Here is an 18364-nt window from a genome sequence, read left to right as displayed (position 1 = left end):
GGGGGAAGACCAGTGGGAGCGAGCACCAGCCTGTTGGCTGCCTCCTGTGAACGGCTGGAAATCACAGCGGGTTGTTCAAAGCGAACGAACCAAGCAAGCGGAAGCAGAGCGTCTGGGAAGCCTGACGGCCAACACTAAACGACGACGCAACAACTGACTGTGGGGGCAGCGGAGTGGGAGGAAGGGAGGGGTGACCTGCAACTCTCACTGTCGCTCACGAATGGGACCAAGCGCTGTGCAAACGGAGGACTCCGGGTCACCACCAGGGACACACAGAGCGTCACAACTGCAGGAGGAAAGCGGGGCAAAGAAAGGTGATGCAAAGTTCCCATGCACCACCTCGGAGCCAGGAAGCCACAGCCCTGGGAAGCATCATCTCCCGTGGTGCCCACACAGCAGAGGGGTCCTCAGTGGGGGTGGCCTCCAGCCTCTGTCCTACTGCGTGTGTCTCAAACGCACCCAGATCCTCCACCCCATCGAGGCTTACTCATTGGGAATAGTAAGATGTATCTCCAAGAGGAGCTTTGTATCGGAAAGGAGGATGTGCGGTTCCTTTGGTTTTTAAAATACCTACTTTATTAAATTACAAAACTTTAGAAACCTAGTTTTTCCTTAAGGTTTTATTCTCTAGTAAACCTAGCAAATAGTCACATTGACTTCTGGAGGTCTCTGATTCATGTTTGTTCTCATAATTAAATGTCCTCAGACAATATAAGATACATATGTAAATTTAACACATACTATGTTAATTTTTTTTTTTTTTTTTTTTTTGAGACAGAGTCTTGCTCTGTCGCCCAGGCTGGAGTGCAGTGGCCGGATCTCAGCTCACTGCAAGCTCCGCCTCCCGGGTTCACGCCATTCTCCTGCCTCAGCCTCCCGAGTAGCTGGGACTACAGGCGCCCGCCACCTCGCCCGGCTAGTTTTTTGTATTTTTTTAGTAGAGACGGGGTTTCACCGTGTTAGCCAGGATGGTCTCGATCTCCCGACCTCGTGATCCGCCCGTCTCGGCCTCCCAAAGTGCTGGGATTACAGGCTTGAGCCACCGCGCCCGGCCTACTATCTTAATTTTTATAAGTATGCTTTAAATGCCTCTAATAAGCATAATATTTCTAAATAAGATTAGTCTCACAGAGATAATAACTAAATTTAAAATAAAAACTGAAGGCCCGGTACAGTGGCTCATGCCTATAACCCCAGCCCTTTGGGAGGCAGAAGTGGGTAGATCACTTGAAGCCAGGAGTTCGAGACCAGCCTTGGCAACACAGTGAAACCCTGTCTCTACAAAAAACACAAGGGCACAGTGGCGTGCGCCTGTAGTCCCAGCCACTTGGGAGACTGAGGTGGGAGGATTTCCTGGGCCCTGGGAGGTCGAGGCTGCAGTGAGCCGTGATGGTGCCACTGCACTCCAGCCTAGGCCTTTCGGGTGTTTAACTGTTCACCTGCTCACGTGAGGCCTGGCATGGGGCACACAGAAAAACGTGGCTTTTGCTTAAAATAAATGTGCCACATCACACATGCCCACGCCTACACACGCACAGCCCCCACCATGACAAAGGCCCAGGGTCTGCGCACAGCTGGCGGGCAAGGGTAAGCCTTGGGCCCCGCAGTGCCATCATGCAGGTGATGCCGGCACTCACGGTTGTACAGGGTGATGACGTGCAGGCAGTTGAGCAGTTGCCGCTTGTACTCGTGGATCCTCTTCACGTGCACATCGAACATGGAGGAGGGGTTGATCTTTACCTTGTACTCCTTCTCCAGGAAGGCTGAGAACTTAAGCTTGTTTTCCTGGGAGAGTGAGGGGGAAGGATGGCTGGAGACTTCACCAGGACTCCACCCACTGACCCTGTGGCTTCCTGCTTCGAGTGCCCTGGGAGGAGCGCCGGAGGGAAAGGGCAGGGGTATACAGGATGGAGCTCAGGGGCAGAGATGGCACCAGGGGTCTTCTCATGGGACAAGGGGAGAGAGCGATGCTGAAGGTGGGTCTGTACCAGGAATAGGGGATAAGTGAGGAGCCGGCCCCGGAGCACGCCTGGAGCCAAGTAGAATACACTGCAGAGCCAGGCGTGCAGGCAGGGGACCAGCGTGGGAGCGGGACAGCTGAAAGGACTACAAGAACTAGTTCTGGCCTCTAGGAGGAGGCCAAGCTCGACGGGCTGTGTAGAATGGCCTCCAGCCTGCTGAGGTTTAAAGGCTGCCGTCACTGGCCCCGGACTAGCCGAGGGGCTGCTGCCGGTGCAGACAGTTCGTGTACCTGCACAGCTCTCCAGGGGCAAAGAGGGCATCACGCTGGAATTGGCTTCTAGAGGCTTCCATACAGAACTGACCCGTGGTGGAGGGTTGAGGAACAGGCAGGGCTGGCCTGGGGTCTGTACTCAGCTATCTGCCACGTGACCTGTCCTCCTCGGGGCCCTCATCTGTCATCTGAAAGGCTGAGTGGGGCAGAGAGACCTCAGGGGACCCTAACAGCCTCACCCTCAGTCCTGTTCCGAGTCCCCACTAAAGCCCCAGTGGGTACCCCAGGACCTGTGTTGGGCTTGCAGGAGGGCTTGGGGCTGGGGCGTACCTGCCTGGCTGTGGGAGGGCTGGGGCCAGGGCGTACCTGCCTGGCTGTAGGAGGGTTGGGGCCAGGGCGGACCTGCCTGGTTGTAGGAGGGCTGGGGCCAGGGCATACCTGCCTGGCTGTGGGAGGGCTGGGGCCGGGGCTCGGGCCAGGGCCAGGGCCATGCCTACCTGTTTGACCTTGGCCACGTCCCTGATGAATGCCTCGTCATTGACCAGTGGCAGCAGCTTCTTCAGCTGGCTCAGGTCAGTCAGAAACTCCTCCCCAATTTTCTGGAGAATGTAAAGGTTCCGCTCACTGTGGGCCCTAGCCACTTGCCCTCCTCCCGTTGTCGCCCATGCCCCTGCTTTCCCCTGGGATCTGCTCGTCCAGCCTCTCCATGCATCTCACCTCTCAGGCTACAGGGTCACCCCGGCAGCCCCTCCCACCTCTTCTGATCTTCTGAGAGGGCTCTGCAATGTGGCCCAGTCCCACCAATTCAAATGCCCACAACAAACACACAAGCCTCCCTCAGCCACCGTTCCTAGGGTTCTGATGTTGAACATCCCATCACCACCCAAACCCCAAAGCCATCCTCCGGCTGCCCTCCACCAGCACCTTCCCTGCCTCCACAATGCAGCAGGCAGCCCCCTCAAAGCCAGCACCTGACCCAGGTGCTGCCCGCAAACACTCGGCCACCTCTCCTCACTCTGCCCAGGCCCGCCTCAGACTGCACGGGAGCCACGCTGCCTTCCAGGTCCCAGGGGCCCGTCCCCCAGCATAGGACATTGGACCCGTTTGCCCCAGAGCACTGATCCCTCCCTCTTCATTCCCTCTTCAGACCTCAGCTTTCCTGGGAAGCCTTCCCTGACCATAGCCCCAGGTGAGTGGTCCCACCCTCCCAGCCGCTGGTCCTGGCCTGTAGCACAGGGCCTGACACCTCAGCGCTCGTTTCCCTCAGGAGCCTGCATAGGAGCCAACATACAAACAGGAAATAGGCGCCCAGCCTGGCAGACTCTCCTGGCAGTCCGCTGCCTCTTGCCTCTTTTGCAATGGCCCCGTGGCTGCTCTGAGCCACACCCCAGCCCTCTCTAAAGCTCAGCTTCTGAACTCGCACACAGGACCCGCCAGGCCCCACTGGGTGACTGCCCAGCTCAGCGCCCATGTTCAGGGGCTCAGCTCTCATGTCTGGAAGCCTACAGGTCAACACGTGAGGGACAGACTCCTGCCTACTCAGCAACCACTCAGCAGGGGCTGATGACACGGCCAGTGGTTCTCAGCCCAGGCATACCCAAAGGCACAGGCAGGGCCTGGCGCTCACCTCCACGATGGTATCGGCCAGCCCCGGGTTGCACAGCAGCAGCCACCGGCGGGGGGTGATACCGTTGGTCTTATTCTGGAACTTCTCTGGCTCCAGTTCATAAAAATCCTTAAAGCTGCAAACACAGAGAACAGGGAACTGTCACAAATGCTGTGCCTTGAACCAGGTGAGCAAGAGACCTTAAGGCCCTTTTAAGGAGGTCCCAGGATCCCTCAAGCTCAGTGTTTCTGTTCTGTTTTCTGAGAACAGTGACCGCGGCCGCTGCAGGCTCTGGGAGCCATACAAAGGCAGCGCCTGCGCCCCAGGGCCTCTGTGGCTGGCTGTGTGGTTTGCCCAACTACACCCTCGCAGGCATCAGAGCCTGGCCATTTTCCGGAGCGGTCCATGCGGAAACAGGTGTCCAAGTCATGACAGCCGAGACCGCAGGACTGTAGGGCTTGAGAAGCTGTGGTCGGTTTCCTTATCGCTACTGGGGAGGGGCCCAACACAGAAGCTTGCTGTGGGTGCCATGCACAGAGCCTGCAGCCCAGCCCCGGGCACAGAAGCCCCCGCTCCTGCCCGGTTTTGCTGGCCCAGCACGCACAGTAGACGCCCAGCACATGCTAGGTGAAAGAGTGGGAGTGATTCCTAGATCACGCCCCACCTAAGAGGGGCAAGAACGAGATCTGACCTAAGAATCCCTCCTTCAAGCCCTGTCTAAGCCCCGCCAGCAGCAGGAGGACCAGTGGTGCAGAGCCTCCGACTGGACCCCCAGGAAGGCAGGGGCGCGGGAGAGCAACAGGAGACAAAGCCGTCTCCCCATTGCCCACAGGGCCAGAGGCCCCATGTGCTGGTCGGTGAATGCACAAGGCGTGACCCTGACAGGGTGTTCTGGGCAGCTCTGTCATTGCCATCGAGGCAGGGGCCTAGTGGCATGGGTGTGTGCCGTACAGCTGGGTCCATGTGTTCGGTGGCTGGTCCTAGGTGCAGGCCTGGGTGTCAGACACAGCTGGCCTCCCTCGGGCAAGCGCCCCACTCACACCGACTGTTTCACAATCTCCGAGTGGATCCTCGCCACACCGTTGACAGCGTGGGACCCAATCACACACAGGTGGGCCATGTTGATCCGCTTGCAGTCCCCCTCCTCGATCACAGACATCCTGCGCAGGCGGTCCACATCTCCGGGAAATAGCGCGGCCACGTGCTGGTGCCAAAACACAGAGGCAGGTAGGTGGGCACGGGAGGCCCCACGGAGACCCAGCACTCCCCATGACCAGGGGACAGTCCATGACCACCCACAGGAAGCTCTGCTGCCTCCAGGGAAGTCCTGGGGCTGCGACAGCCGGACCTCACTCAAGTGCTCCCAGCGCCAGCAGCCACTTCAGAGGCATCTCACGAGGGCCCGGGGCCAGCTCCAGGAGGAGGCTCTCGCTCACTCCACTCCCCAGCCCAGGAAAGGGCCCAGCCCAGCCCAGGGACCCACAGGGCTACTGTGTCTGAGGAAGATGGGTCTGAGGGAGAGAACATGCAATTTAATTTACAAAGAGGAACCTGGGACAGCTGTGGCTCAGGTGTGGGGATCAGCCAACAGCTCTGCCAAGGGACAGCCCCCAGCCCCAAGCATCTTCTGCTAAATGGAGGGTGCCTCGTTCAAGGAGTAAAGCACCTCCTCGCCTAGGCCAGGTGGGGGGCCGTTGGCATGGGTGTAACCGCCACCCCACACGGCCACCTGGGCCCACACTCACGTCCAGGTGCCGCTGGTTGATGGCATAGATGATTTCCAGGTGCCGCGGCAGCAGCTTCTCAAACATGGACACGGGCCAGCGCTCCAAGGCCTCAGGCAGCACGGTGTGGTTGGTGTATGCACAGGTCTTCTTCGTGATTTCCCAGGCCTAGGCCATTCGAGAATGTTCCCATGTGTTTGTTTAGAAACAAGCAGCTCTCTGGCCAGCTGCCTAGGTGGGGTGAGCATCCAGGATCCCAGGCAGATGCTGGGTACCCCAGGAAGGGCCACCCTCTCCTCTGCTCTCCAGGGTGGATCTGGAGCCCTCTGAAAGCCTGACACGCAGCCCAGAGCCCTCACTCTGCTGATGCAACCCATCGAAGCGTGACGTTATGGTCCAGTGCGTGACACACACACAAGTAAGATACACTCGCCTGCTACCTGGGGTCACCTTCACACTCTCCCATCACTGGTAAATGGACGCACTGCTGAGCAGTTTTCTATTTATTTCCACTACAGTAGCCGGACACCCACAGTGGGGAGGACACTGGTTACTACATGGACCTGCCCCGTGCTGGCCAGAACTGGGGTACCCGCAACAGGCACAGCCTCACCTGGAGTGCACACACACCAAGGCCAGAGAGGGGCTTGGGTTTCTACAAAACGGAGTTAAAAAAATTTGTTCTATGGTTTCTTGTTTGTTTTTCTGGGTGTGTGCTGCCACACCTGGCTATCTTTTGTTTTTAGAGGTGGGGTCTTGCTGTATTGCCCAGGCTCTAACTTCTGGCCTCGAGTGACCCTCCTGCCTCAGCTTCCCAAAGCACTAGGATTATGGGTGTGAGTCACCACACTGTCCAGTTTCATGGTTCTACATGTCGACTGGATAACGGTTAGATTAAGAAAATCTCACCACACAAACGTATTAAAGTCCAAAATATGCTGAGTCGTGAGAGCAGGTGCCATGAACAGAGCACAGAGCTCTAAACAATGCTTTGGGGAGCCGTCACCAAACTTCAAGATGAGAATGCACCAACGGGAAACCCTGAGAAGTGTCAGAGCCCTATCCTTATCCTCTCCCCCGTGCCCTGTCCCCCGCACCCTGTCCCCCACACTCTGGCTCCCCGCACCCTGGCCCACAGAACCTCTGTCTCCTGGAACCAGACCCCTCCCACAGCTCGCATCTCTCCCAGGCATGATGACCACACAGCTCTCCCTAGGCCAGGGGAGAGGCCCCCCAGCTCAGCTCCTCGTAGCCCTGGTCTGCATGGGCTGCAGGCTCTGGGGAGGTGCCGCCCTTCTCCTCCACGCGCACCTTGTCCCAGTCCACCTTCTCCACGTCCACCAGGATCCGCATGAGCTCGGGGATGGAAAGGGCAGGGTGGGTGTCATTCAGCTGGATGGCCACCTGCAGGTCGCACAAGGGGTGCCATTCAGTCATCTCATCCCTTGTGGGCACCCACGGTTGTTGGCATATGAAGCTCCCCGAGTGAAGGAGCCAGCCCAGCCCTGAGGAGCCTGGAGAACAGGGAGGGGTTCTGGGAAGGGAGCAGGGAGGACAGCCGGGCTCACACTGTGGCAGGTGTGTGCTGTGTCCGACATGCCTGCTGGTGAGTGCCCCACAGCAGTGTGCTCTGCTGCCAGTGTGTGCTGCAGCCGGAGGGGAGGAGCCGTGGCCACCGGGGCTGGGGGCTCTCTCACTGGAGCTATGAGGGCTTTGTTTGAAATAACTGCACTTAGCTCCGCCAAGCACATCTGACTTTGCACAGGAGCCTTTCACCATGTCCCTTGCTGACTTGACTCCTAACAAGGCTGGTGGCCCTTGTTCTGCAAGGGAGGGCCCAGGTGGGATCCTGGCCCAGGATGACGACACCCCAAGACAAGGGGCATGTGCCATCCCACTCTAGCTCCTTTTGGGACAGACACGAGAAAGCAACCTCAAGAGCCTGAAGGCGCCCAGCCCCTGGCACTGAGATCCCTCCCAGGGCCACCACACACCTTGTCTGGGAATGTCTCGAAACACGTTCTCACAGGGTCCCGGCAGCCGAACTTGGACGACTTGAAGCGGCGGATGATGTCCTGGAGCGTGGCGGCCACCACGAAGTACTCCTGCTTCAGCCGCAGCTCCTTCCCCTCGAAGAACTGCACACAGCAGAGCAAGCTGGAGGGTGCAGGCTAGGGGCGCAGGCCCCATGACCCAGTCCCAGGGCCATTCTCCTCCCCCAGGAAGCCCAGGTCAGCGACCTGGCTCAAGGGCGCAGGCAGAAGGCCGAGAGGAGCCCAGCTGCCTGACACTGGGGCCTGCCTGTGTGCCCTCAGGTCACTAAGGAGGGTCACCCTGCCTTGGGACAGACCCCGGGACACAGTGTCCATCTGTCAGGAGAAGTACAGTGCCAGCGCTACTCAGGAGCTGCACTGTCCAAGCACAGGCCTTCTGGAACATTCTGCACCTGGGGCTTGGGGTCTGCCAACAGTCTCATGGGGACAGGAGAGTACACTCTTTGATGAGCCTGCCGGCACCCAGGCCTTTGCTCTTGTGTGCACGGGTTACTTTCATAAAATAAAAAGCTAACTTTTTATTGCCCACTAGGGCATATTCTAAGGACTTGTCAGGCAACAACAACAAAAAGAAAGCCACTGGGCACTAAATGTAGGTGGCAGTGGGGAACATGGCTGCGACACCATCACCTAGCATGGGAAGGGCACGTGCCAAGTACCTTTCGAATGTCCCCAGGCATCAATGCCAGGTAGGCGCTACCGTTCCCCGGAGAGACAGATCACCTACTTGGGGAACTGGCACTGTGGGCTAGAACAGCAGACAGGCTGGAGGGCTGACAGGCTCCAGCTGGCCCCAAGGAGCGGCTGGCTGTGTGTTTATGAGGGGAATGGATAAGAGGGGAAGGTGGCAGAGAGTGTCCTCAGAGAGACCACCCCAGAGCTGCCAAGAGGCACGCGAGGACCCGCTTGGGCTTTATGGAGGACAGTGCCCCCCTCTCCTCCCCAAGGGCATTGTGTGTGCACCTGAGGCGGGAGGGCCACCAGGTGGCTGCTTGCCAAGGCCAACAAGAGGCCCCACCGGGGAGCCCAGCCAGTCAGCCCACCTCACTAAGCCGGAAAGCGACGCAGTCTGAGCAGGCCAGCTACTCACGTTATCGTTTGGATACAGGACCCTGGAGATGTTCTCGGCCAAGTTCCGGTCCAGGACCGCCTCGATGTAGTCTCCCACGTTGACTAAGAAGAAACGGAGTGGGGTCAGCACACACGTGCCTCCTGGCACCAGCACCGCAACCGCTCAGGGGCCTACTTGCAAAGGCCAATGAAACTCGCTCGAGCACAGGACTCCCCTAGCCGCTGCATTACTTCACCTCACCCCCACCCCTGGAGGTACACGTGATCCCTCCTGCAGTTCCCCTACGCACCGCATACAACTCCATCCCCCTCACGCCTCCCCAGGGGCACATGATCTGCACAAGCAGACCCTGGGTGCCCAGGGCCCAGGTGTCTCGGTCGCTCTGCCTGTAGGCCCTTCCCAGGCAGGTCCCACACACAGGTAAGCTGCACCAGCCTCGTTTTCACCAGGATGCAGGTTCACCCTAGAGGAGGGCCGTGCAGCCTCCAGGACAGGGAGCCGCAGGGCGTGGTAAAGGCTGTGGGCGAGGGTGTCCGGGACCAGCCACCCACATGGACACAGGGGCGCCGGGAACCACGGAACGTACAGTCCTGCAGCTTGAAGTCGTTGGGAGCCTTGGCGGACCACAGCCGCATGGTGTTGACGGTATTGTTCTTGTAGCCGGGCACCGGGGTGTCATAGGGCATGGCCAGCACCACCTGGCCACAAAACAGGTTGCTCAGGACGGAGTGGCGAGGGCCCCCACCGGCCCCTGAGCCTCTCCCCGCCCCAGCCTCTTCCTGGGCACCTGGCGCCCTGCTGGCCCCCCACGGTCTCCCCCTTCTGCCCAAACACATCCACCCAGCCCATGCTCAGCACCACAGTCCCTGTCCGCGCCCGCCCCTGTGGTGCCACCTTGTCATGCTGAGAGGACCACCCGCCCCACCACCCTCCCCAGACCAGACCTGTCTTCTCACTACTTCCTCAGGAATGGTTTCGAACGAAGAATCATCCCCATCCCGACTTCCTGAGGTGCCGCAGCACCAACCCCCACCTCCCTCCTTACCCTCTGCCCTCCACGCCTCCCCTCCTCACTCAACTCTGCTCTAGGAACTCCAATACACAGAGGCTCGCCCTGGAGATGACCTCTCTCAGCTCCACCTGCAGGAAGGTTGCTCCTGCAGCTGCCTTCCCCCTAGCACAAGCCCAGCCGCGCTCCCTCCACCCCAGCCTGGCTCCCCCTCTCCTTGACAAGCCCCCAGGTTCCCTTGCATCCAGAGACATCAGCTCCACTCCCACCAAGGGCAGGAGGAGGCTCACAAAGCTGAGGCTGGCGTGTGGTCCCAGCTTCCCGGCAGGCGCACTCAGGGATGCTTGGGTTCATCCCGGCACACACGTGCCTGTGGCACCGCCAGTCAGCTCAGCCAGCCACACAGGGGGCGCACCGGGGCCACCAAGACCAAAACCCCAGGATCCCTTTCCCTTCCTCTCTCCTGTCAACCCTTGCCCCTGCCCCACAAGGCGACATCCAAGTGAGCGACAAGTCCCCGGCAAGGCATTCCGGCCCCTTCCATCCTGGCCAGCCCTCGGGGCTCAGCCCATCTTCACAGCCTGCCTGCAATGTCCCGGTTCTCCAGCATCCCCACTCACACTGACACACTCATCCACGAACACATCTACAGTGCCGGTCCCCTGCCCTGCTTTTGCAAGTTAAATACAACTTTTCATGGCATTTTCAGCCTCCACGGCATGGCCCCAGCCACTCTAAGCCCATGTATTTGATTTAAAACTGTGTCCTACAAAGTTAGGACAACTCCCTCTGCACACCAGTGACCACCCAGCCTCCAGGCTCTCCTGTTATCACCCCTCCTTCTCCATCACAGGTGGCCAAATCTCACTGATGCCCCAACGTTATCCTGCAGCCTCTCCTGCCGGCCCCTGCCCTGCCCCAGTCACCCCGGCTCCCAGCTGCCCTGAGCCTGGACTGGGTGCTCCCTCACATGGCCTCTGCGTGCCTGGCACCCCTCGCTGCTGAGTACTCTAGGCTCTTGCCCTGGTCCCCCATCAGCACCCTGCTGGGCAGGAGGGCCTGGCCCCATCCCCAGATGTTGCCCAGACCTCACACATACTCCAGGGGCTCTGACAGCTGACGCTTTGAGAGCCACAGGCCACGTATGGCACCAGGAGGCCAAGCGAGCTTGTCGCATGCTCCACAGATAGTGGGAGCTGTTTTCACCCACGCGGCGGTCCATGCCCCCATCCCATCAGAACACCCTCCTGCCTGCTCTTAAGCAGCAGGGTTCTCGTGAGCATCTGGCTGTGAGTGGACCCTGCCCAGCCCCAACACACAGCTCCTGCCCAGCAGGGCTTCCCCGCAGAGTCTCGCGCCGTGCTCGGCGCCTCCACTGTTTGGGAAGCTCCCATCAAAGCGTAAGAGACTGGGGAGATGAGGAGAATAAACCTCCCCCGGCTTTTACCTTAAGTCCTCCAGGGAGGCAGCAAGTCCCCCAAGACAGAAGTCGAGATGACTAGGAATGAGCTGCAGCAGCCCCCTCACCCGGTCCCAGCCTTGCCGTGGACATTTCAGCCCAGGTACCTGTGTGTCCAGCCACTTCACGCCGTCGGGGGTGTGCTCCACGCGCCCGTAGAAGTGCACAGGAAGCATATACTCGGGCCGCGCTTTCTCCCAGGGGTTGCCGTAGCGCAGCCAGTCATCGGCCTCCTCTACCTGGAACGAGGAGAGCTGTGAGGGCACCCTCAGCGCAGATGTCCCAGGCCGCCGCCCTGTCCTGGACCCAGCAGACCGTGTGTCCAAGATCACACAGCACCTGGCACTTAAACTTACCTACAGCCACTTACCACGTCGGGATTCCCACTTCTGGCCAAGCCCACGTGGGTAAAATGAACACGGTGGACGCTAAAGTAACAAACTCAAAATTCAGAAACATGCACCCCAAAGAAAGACACTAAGAACCACTGACTGACACATGCTCCGACCCGGATGGAGCTTGAAAAACCTACACTCAGTGACAGAGGCCAGACAAAAACACCACGCGTCGCATGCGGCTATTTACAGGAAATGTTCAGAATGGGCACCTGCACAGAGAAGCAGGCGAGAGGCTGTCAGGGGCTGGGTATGACGGCAAATTGGTGCAGGCCTTCTTTCTGGGGTGATGAAAATGTTCTCAAGATAGACAGTGGTGATGGTTACCTAACTCTGAATATACTGAAATCGACTCTATTTCAATAAAGCTGTTACAGAACAATCACTAGAAGACATTGCTTTGACGGAGACACACTGGCCAGGCGGAGGCTCACGCCGACAGTTCCCAGCACTCTGGGAAGCCAAGGTGGAAGGATCGCTTGAGCCCACAAGGTCGAAGATGCAGTGAGCTATGACTGTACCACTGCACTTCAGCCTGGGCGACAGGGCAGGACCCTAACTCTAAAAAAAATGATTAAATTAAATTTTAAAAAGAAAGAAAGTGACGCTGCAAATCCACAAGTGCTGGGCCAAGCTGGCAGCTGGCAGTGAGGGTGCCCTGGATGCAGCCAGGAACACAAGCTGTTCCGGGAGGGCTTATTCCCAAAATCTGTGCCCAGTGGCACCCGAGACCAGTGAATACACAAAACCAATTCCCACACTAAAAGCGGCCCTGCAGACTCGAGCCACCCTTGTGCAGAAGCACTAGGGGCTGCTTTACCACCAGGTGACACAGTAACTCTGTCTGGTACAGCAGCAAGGGTGGGTTCTGAAATCTAAATTCCTAACACTGAAGTGAGATCAAGCCTCTTCTCTTGAGAACGAACAAGCAGCTCTAGTATGCTACACTGAGGGATTTCCTCTTAATGGTTCCTACACAGACATAAAGAGTCACGAGCAAGACTGTCTGGGCTGTGCTGTTCGGGAGGCACCTCCCCATGGTACTCCCAGCAAGACCTTTCTGGTGGCATCTCCTTGTCCGCTGTGAGATTCCCCAACACCAGGGCCTGACCATCTCCTGCAGAGTTGCTCCAGGAGTCGTCGGCAGAAGCAATAGCTTCCTACATACAAAGGCGGCCTGAGTCTCCCTTCCAGGGCCTCCCTGCCCCCTCAGCCAGGGTGCCAAGCAGGCTGGCCTGCGGCCCCTCTGGCCACACGCTGCTGGCCAACTCTGCCTGTATTTATTTCTTCCACAGCTAAAGCCAACTAAAAACCCACTGAATATGACCAGTTCCCATGAAAAGGGGATGGGAGGAGGGGTGAGCTTCACTTACTGATCATCCTGAACTATCATACAAGGTGGCAAGAGTTACAGGAACGAGGACCACCAGAAGGAAAAATGTCTCCGTGCTAAAACCAAAACCACCACCAATACCCTAAACCCTAACACCAACTAGGCGAAGGGGAGCCTCTGAGCCTCTGCCTTATAAACCCACACGTGACATGGGGACTGCTGGGGGCCAGAGCATCAGCATGTGCATGGACTGGACTGCCCTGGCGCTCAGGCAGCACGTGGAGGGCTGGGGCAGAGCTGTCCTGAGACAGTGGAGAAAGGTGCCTTTCTAAGGTTGCAGAGGGCATCTCCACAAATCAAGCAATGGATCCGAGTCCGTTTTAGGTTTACCTTTAGCCATTACTTTTCTTTACCAACATTTTATTGCGAGCGTTTTCAAACATGCAGAAACGTCATGCACCCACACCTAGGTGCTGTAAATAGTCTGTTGTTTCTCCATCTGCCAATCCGTTGATTTTGGGGTGCATTTAAAGCAAGCTGCAGACAGGAGTCCACATTCCCTCTGAACACATCGCTGTGCGTGTCATGGACAGCAGCTCCTTGCGTGTTTACGTTTTGGGTTAATTTCTCTATGGTGAGAGGCATGAGTCCTACAGATGCCATGGACGAGCTCTGGAGGCTGCACCCGCCATGCGGCCCAACCCACTTCCCACCCCTGCCCCAAGGACATCTCTACCACCATCAAACACACATTCATTGGGGCTGCACACTCTGATGCTACAAATCTTTTGATTCTAACCCCAGACTAGCTTTATTTGTGACTTGCAGGCCCCAGACGATATTAAATAAACCATTCTCCAACTGAATGGAATAGTGGTGACTTCCATTCTGAGGCATATGGGAAGGGAGCTGCTCCCCAGGGAGGAGGAGGCTGCATTTTAAGGCCACGCCCTCCTCCCTGCCTCGGTCTCAACCACCTCACTTAGCTGTAATGTGAGGCTTCAAGATCGAGGCTCACTCCTTCCAAGGGCCACTGTACTACGCAGAGTCCAGTCTCTAACCCCAAAGGCACTGTCCCCTCACTGGGGTCAGGGAGTGAAGGCAGAAGGTGAGAGCAAAAGCTACAACTGCTCTTCTAACTACTTAGGGCCAACATCCCACTGAGGCTGACCCCAAAAGCACCACCCTGCACTCTGCATTTTGGTGCAGAGGGTCACCAGAGTGACCCTTACTGCCTGGCTGCTATTGGCCCTAACTGGGAGCTGCTGTAAGGCTCAGCCAGGCTTCTGTGTCCTGCATGCCCCAACTTCCCCATCACCAGGCAGAGGCAGCTGGCAAAAAGCTCACACAGGGCCCAGGCTCTCCCAGGCCATGTGGGCCAAGGAGCCAGAGCAAGGGAGCTGCCCTGAATTGCTCCACGTTGCCCTGGCCGGCCTGCAGTTCCCCGGCGGGGGTGCGGGAAGTATAAAAAGACTAACTGCAAGTGTTACCATTTTATTGTGTGAACAAGAGCTGGAAACCAGTGAAGAAATGAAATCTCACCCACCTGCCAGCCATTGACAATCTTCTGGTTAAAAATCCCAAATTCATAGCGGATTCCATAGCCGTACGCTGCCAGGCCCAAGGTGGCCATTGAGTCAAGGAAACACGCTGAGAAATCAATCACAGATCAGTCAGAATCGAAGGCACGGCACCAAGGTCCCATGGGGAGGCAGCCCACGGGACGCAAGGCAGAGATTCAGAGGGGATCACACTGACTTCAGGCTTCACTGAGAGGAAAACTGGAACCCTCACCCTCCCCATGAGATCCTGGGGCCACACACAGAAGACATCAACGTGGTTACTCAAAGGGCACGGGAGGATGGGGAGATGAAGAATCCCGGAGAACTCCGCCAGGCCGGGAACCTCTCTAAACACGAAGCCTCCCAACTGCCCCACTCTTGGACACCCCAGTTCAGGCTGAGGCCTCGCCAATCCCCTGCACATTCCACTGAAACCCAAGCTGTTCTGACAGCAGGGACACATCAACACACCAAGCCTCACCCTACTCCTCAGTGAAGCCGGCACAGCAGTGGCAGCTGGCCACGTGCAAATCAACGTCCACCTGTGCAAACACCGCAGTACCAGGGGCCCCAAGGCGCTACAGCACGTGTCATTAAACCCAGCCCTTGTTCCAATCAAAACTTCTTGGAAGAAAAACAAAACAATGTTTTGAATAAAGATTTAGAGGCTAGGTGTGGTGGCTCACACCTGTGATCCCAGCACTCTGGGAGGCTTAGGTGGGACGATCGCTTGAGTCCAGGAGTTTGAGACCAGTCTGGGCAACATAGTGAGACCCTGTCTCTATAAAAAATACAAACAATTAGCCGTGCATGGTGACGCATGCCTGTGGTCCCAGCTACTCGGGAGGCTGGTGTGGGGGAATTGCTTGAGCCAGAGAGGTTGAGGCTGCAGTGAGCCAAGACTGTGCCACAGCACTCCAGCCTGGGCGAGAGTGAAATGCAGCCTTATTAACGCTTCAGGACCAGCTGGGCGCGGCGGCTCACGCCTGTAATCCCAGCACTTTGGGAGGCCGAAGCGGGCAGATCACGATGTCAGGAGATCAAGGCCATCCTGGCTAATGCGGTGAAACCCCGTATCTACTAAAAATACAAAAAAATTAGCCAGGCGTGGTGGCGTGCACCTATAGTCCCAGCTACTCGGGAGGCTGAGGCAGGAAAATGGTGTGAACCCGGGAGGCAGAGCTTGCAGTGAGCTGAGATCACGCCACTGCCCTCCAGCCTGGGCGACAGAGCAAGACTCTGTCTCAAAAAAAATAAATAAATAAAAAATTCAGGATTAAAAAATCAAAAAAACACCGACATGGAACACTAGTAACTAAAATAAAATGTCCAATCCATGGAACACACAGATGCCTGTGAGGCCCTCTGCTGAGGGAGAGGGATGAGGGAGCGTCACGGACTCTTGTTCTGGGGACTTGCCTGCAGGAGGGAAGCACATGAAGCCATGGCGGGCTCAGTGCTGCCTGGGTCTGTGGGTACGGGGCCCTGTGGGCAGAAGGCAAAGGCTCTACTCATATCTGGCCATGGAGAAGGATGGAGGGAGGAGCAAGGGGCAGGCAAGGTGACTGGGAAAGCCCAAGGACCCGGAACACCCCAAATGGAAGCAGGTCTCAGGGCTGGGGAGGGAGCAGTCCACAGTCTCCAGCTTGGAGGTGAGACGTGGGGTGAAAGGCCGCCCCTGGGGTTGTCAGTAGATGGGGACAAAGGAGGCTGGAGCTTCCCTTGAGTATAGGAAGCCCAGTTTTGCATTTGATGAGAAGGGACGTAGCAGGAAGATGGCGGTGACCCATCACATGTTGCAAAGGCCGGGGCGTGGAGAGGGCTGAAAACCTTCAAAGCTCAGTGCCCTGCCTTCTTATTTCAAGGCAATCTGCTGACTGTATCAGAGTTGAAACTGCCTGCTGCAAGCAGGGCCACGCCCATAAATCATCTTTCCATCCTTTGGGCTGTCTGCCAATCACTGGCTCTTGTGCCCTGGAAAGTGGTCAGCATATCGGGAGCCCCTCCCAGCACCAGCTTACTCCATGCTGGCAGGACTGGTCTTCATGATAATGATGACATGCCCCTTGTGTGAAAGAAAACATGTATTTTCCCCTTTTCCCCAGAATAGTGGCAAAGATTTCAATCTGAAGAACACACTGGCCCATCCGCTCAAAGCCAATTTACCCTGAAGCCAATTTACCTGACCCTGGCCTCACTACATGGCCACCAACCAAGCCAACAGGTCCAAGAGAGCTCCTCCTGGATGGGGCAGCTTACCTGCCAGCCTCCCCAGGCCTCCATTCCCAAGGCCAGCATCTTCTTCTATCTCCTCGAGTTCCTCCAAGTCCAACCCCAACTGCAAACAAAAACAGAGGCAGCATTTTAATGTTACTCAATATTTTCCCTTGAATGACAGGCTGAAAGATACGTAAGTCTTATGAGCTTATGCTAAAAATTAGAGTCTGGGTTCTGTTAGACTTGAAAATCCAATGTTAAAATTTGATGTTAATGCATGGAAATGAAAGTTTACAAATATTTCAAAAACATTTATTGCCAGGTAGTTAACCTATTAATAGTAAACAAATTATAACATGTATCCTAAAAACAAAACCAATGGTTCTGTCATTCTCTAATTTCACATAGGTTGAGATATTTACATGACATATTTTTAAACTGAACCCTAAAAGCACTTTTCCTGTGGTGATTCCAATTGTATTCAAACAATGTTGTGAAATAGATATGTCATGCTAAAAATTAGAGAAAAAGCAATAAAATCACGATTGACACTTAACGCCATTCCAGAAGCCGAACTCAGTACTCTCATTATGGCATCTGGATAAATATTCCATTAATCTGGATTTAGTGCGCGAACTTGACAAATTGCTCACATTATCTGGATTGGTAGTCTTTAAACTTTTTGGTCTCAGAAGAATCCAAACAGCTTTTGTTTATTTGAATTACATATATTGATATTTATCAAATGACAAATTAAAATGCAGACCTTTTTAAAGCATACATATGAGTTCATTTAAAAATAGTAAACCCAATACATGTTAACATAAACAACAAAGTTTAATTTAAAAAAAGTACATTTTTGAAACCAAAAAAATATCCACTGAGAAGAGTGGTAGTATTTTAAATAACAACAGCAAAGTTACAAATGATTTAGCATACACTAAGTCAAATGAATGGTATTGACACATACAGTAATTTGATTCAGGGTAAAATTTCAAAATACTGTGACTTGAACTTAATTCCTAAAGCAATTTCAAAGGGTACATTCCACCAACAATATGTTGGATATAGGGAGGGGGGTGCTAGGATTTACTCAATAATGCATTGCTTGCTCAAAGTTAAGAAATAAGTTTAACTACAACATAACCAACCAGAAAACCTCTAAGTTTATGGTCTAAACCGATCTTAAAACCTCTCATTCATAAAAAAAATCTATTAAATTCAAAAAATCCATTAAACTTTTTAAAAAATCTCTATATATTTTTCTAAAGACAGGCTACAAGTCAACATAGGGAAAGATGTTTAGTTCCTTCATGTTTTTCAATTGAGTGCCTACAGCACACTCATCCCACCTAGGAGGGCAAATGTCACCTTGATTTTGTGAGCATTCGAGAAAGATGTAAAAAGTCTGGGTGCGGTGGCTCAAGTCTGTCATCCCAACATTTTAGGAGGCCGAGGTGGGAGGATCATTTGATCTCAGAAGTTCAAGACCAGCCTGGGCAACATAATGAGATGTCTCTACTAAAAATAAAAAATAGGCGACGTGGTGGGCGGCTGTAGTCCCAGCTACTCGGGAGGCTGAGGCAGGAGAATGGCGTAAACCCAGGAGGCGGAGCTTGCAGTGAGCTGAGATCCGGCCACTGCACTCCAGCCTGGGCGGCAGAGCGAGACTCCGTCTCAAAAAATAATAATAAAATAAA

General features: G+C 55.5%; 1 protein-coding gene across 1 annotated transcript in view; it reads right to left on the bottom strand.

Moving 5' to 3' along the window:
- LOC105486723 (glycogen phosphorylase B) overlaps positions 1 to 18364 on the bottom strand; it is a 59807-nt gene that overhangs the window by 12456 nt on the left and 28987 nt on the right. Inside the window, exons 3-14 of the mRNA XM_011749755.3 lie at positions 16707 to 16785; positions 14432 to 14535; positions 11265 to 11396; positions 9276 to 9387; positions 8708 to 8790; positions 7558 to 7701; positions 6875 to 6967; positions 5585 to 5731; positions 4880 to 5043; positions 3861 to 3975; positions 2731 to 2832; positions 1638 to 1785 (exon numbers count right to left, since the gene is read on the bottom strand). Coding sequence (XP_011748057.1) covers positions 1638 to 1785; positions 2731 to 2832; positions 3861 to 3975; positions 4880 to 5043; positions 5585 to 5731; positions 6875 to 6967; positions 7558 to 7701; positions 8708 to 8790; positions 9276 to 9387; positions 11265 to 11396; positions 14432 to 14535; positions 16707 to 16785 — 1423 coding nt within the window. The remainder of the gene's footprint in view (positions 1 to 1637; positions 1786 to 2730; positions 2833 to 3860; positions 3976 to 4879; positions 5044 to 5584; positions 5732 to 6874; positions 6968 to 7557; positions 7702 to 8707; positions 8791 to 9275; positions 9388 to 11264; positions 11397 to 14431; positions 14536 to 16706; positions 16786 to 18364) is intronic.

The sequence above is a fragment of the Macaca nemestrina genome, chromosome 15 (genome assembly GCF_043159975.1).
Source record: "Macaca nemestrina isolate mMacNem1 chromosome 15, mMacNem.hap1, whole genome shotgun sequence".
Classification (NCBI taxonomy): Eukaryota; Metazoa; Chordata; class Mammalia; order Primates; family Cercopithecidae; genus Macaca; species Macaca nemestrina.
The sequence above is the reverse complement of the archived record's forward strand: the minus strand, read 5'-3'. Positions and strand labels throughout refer to the sequence as shown.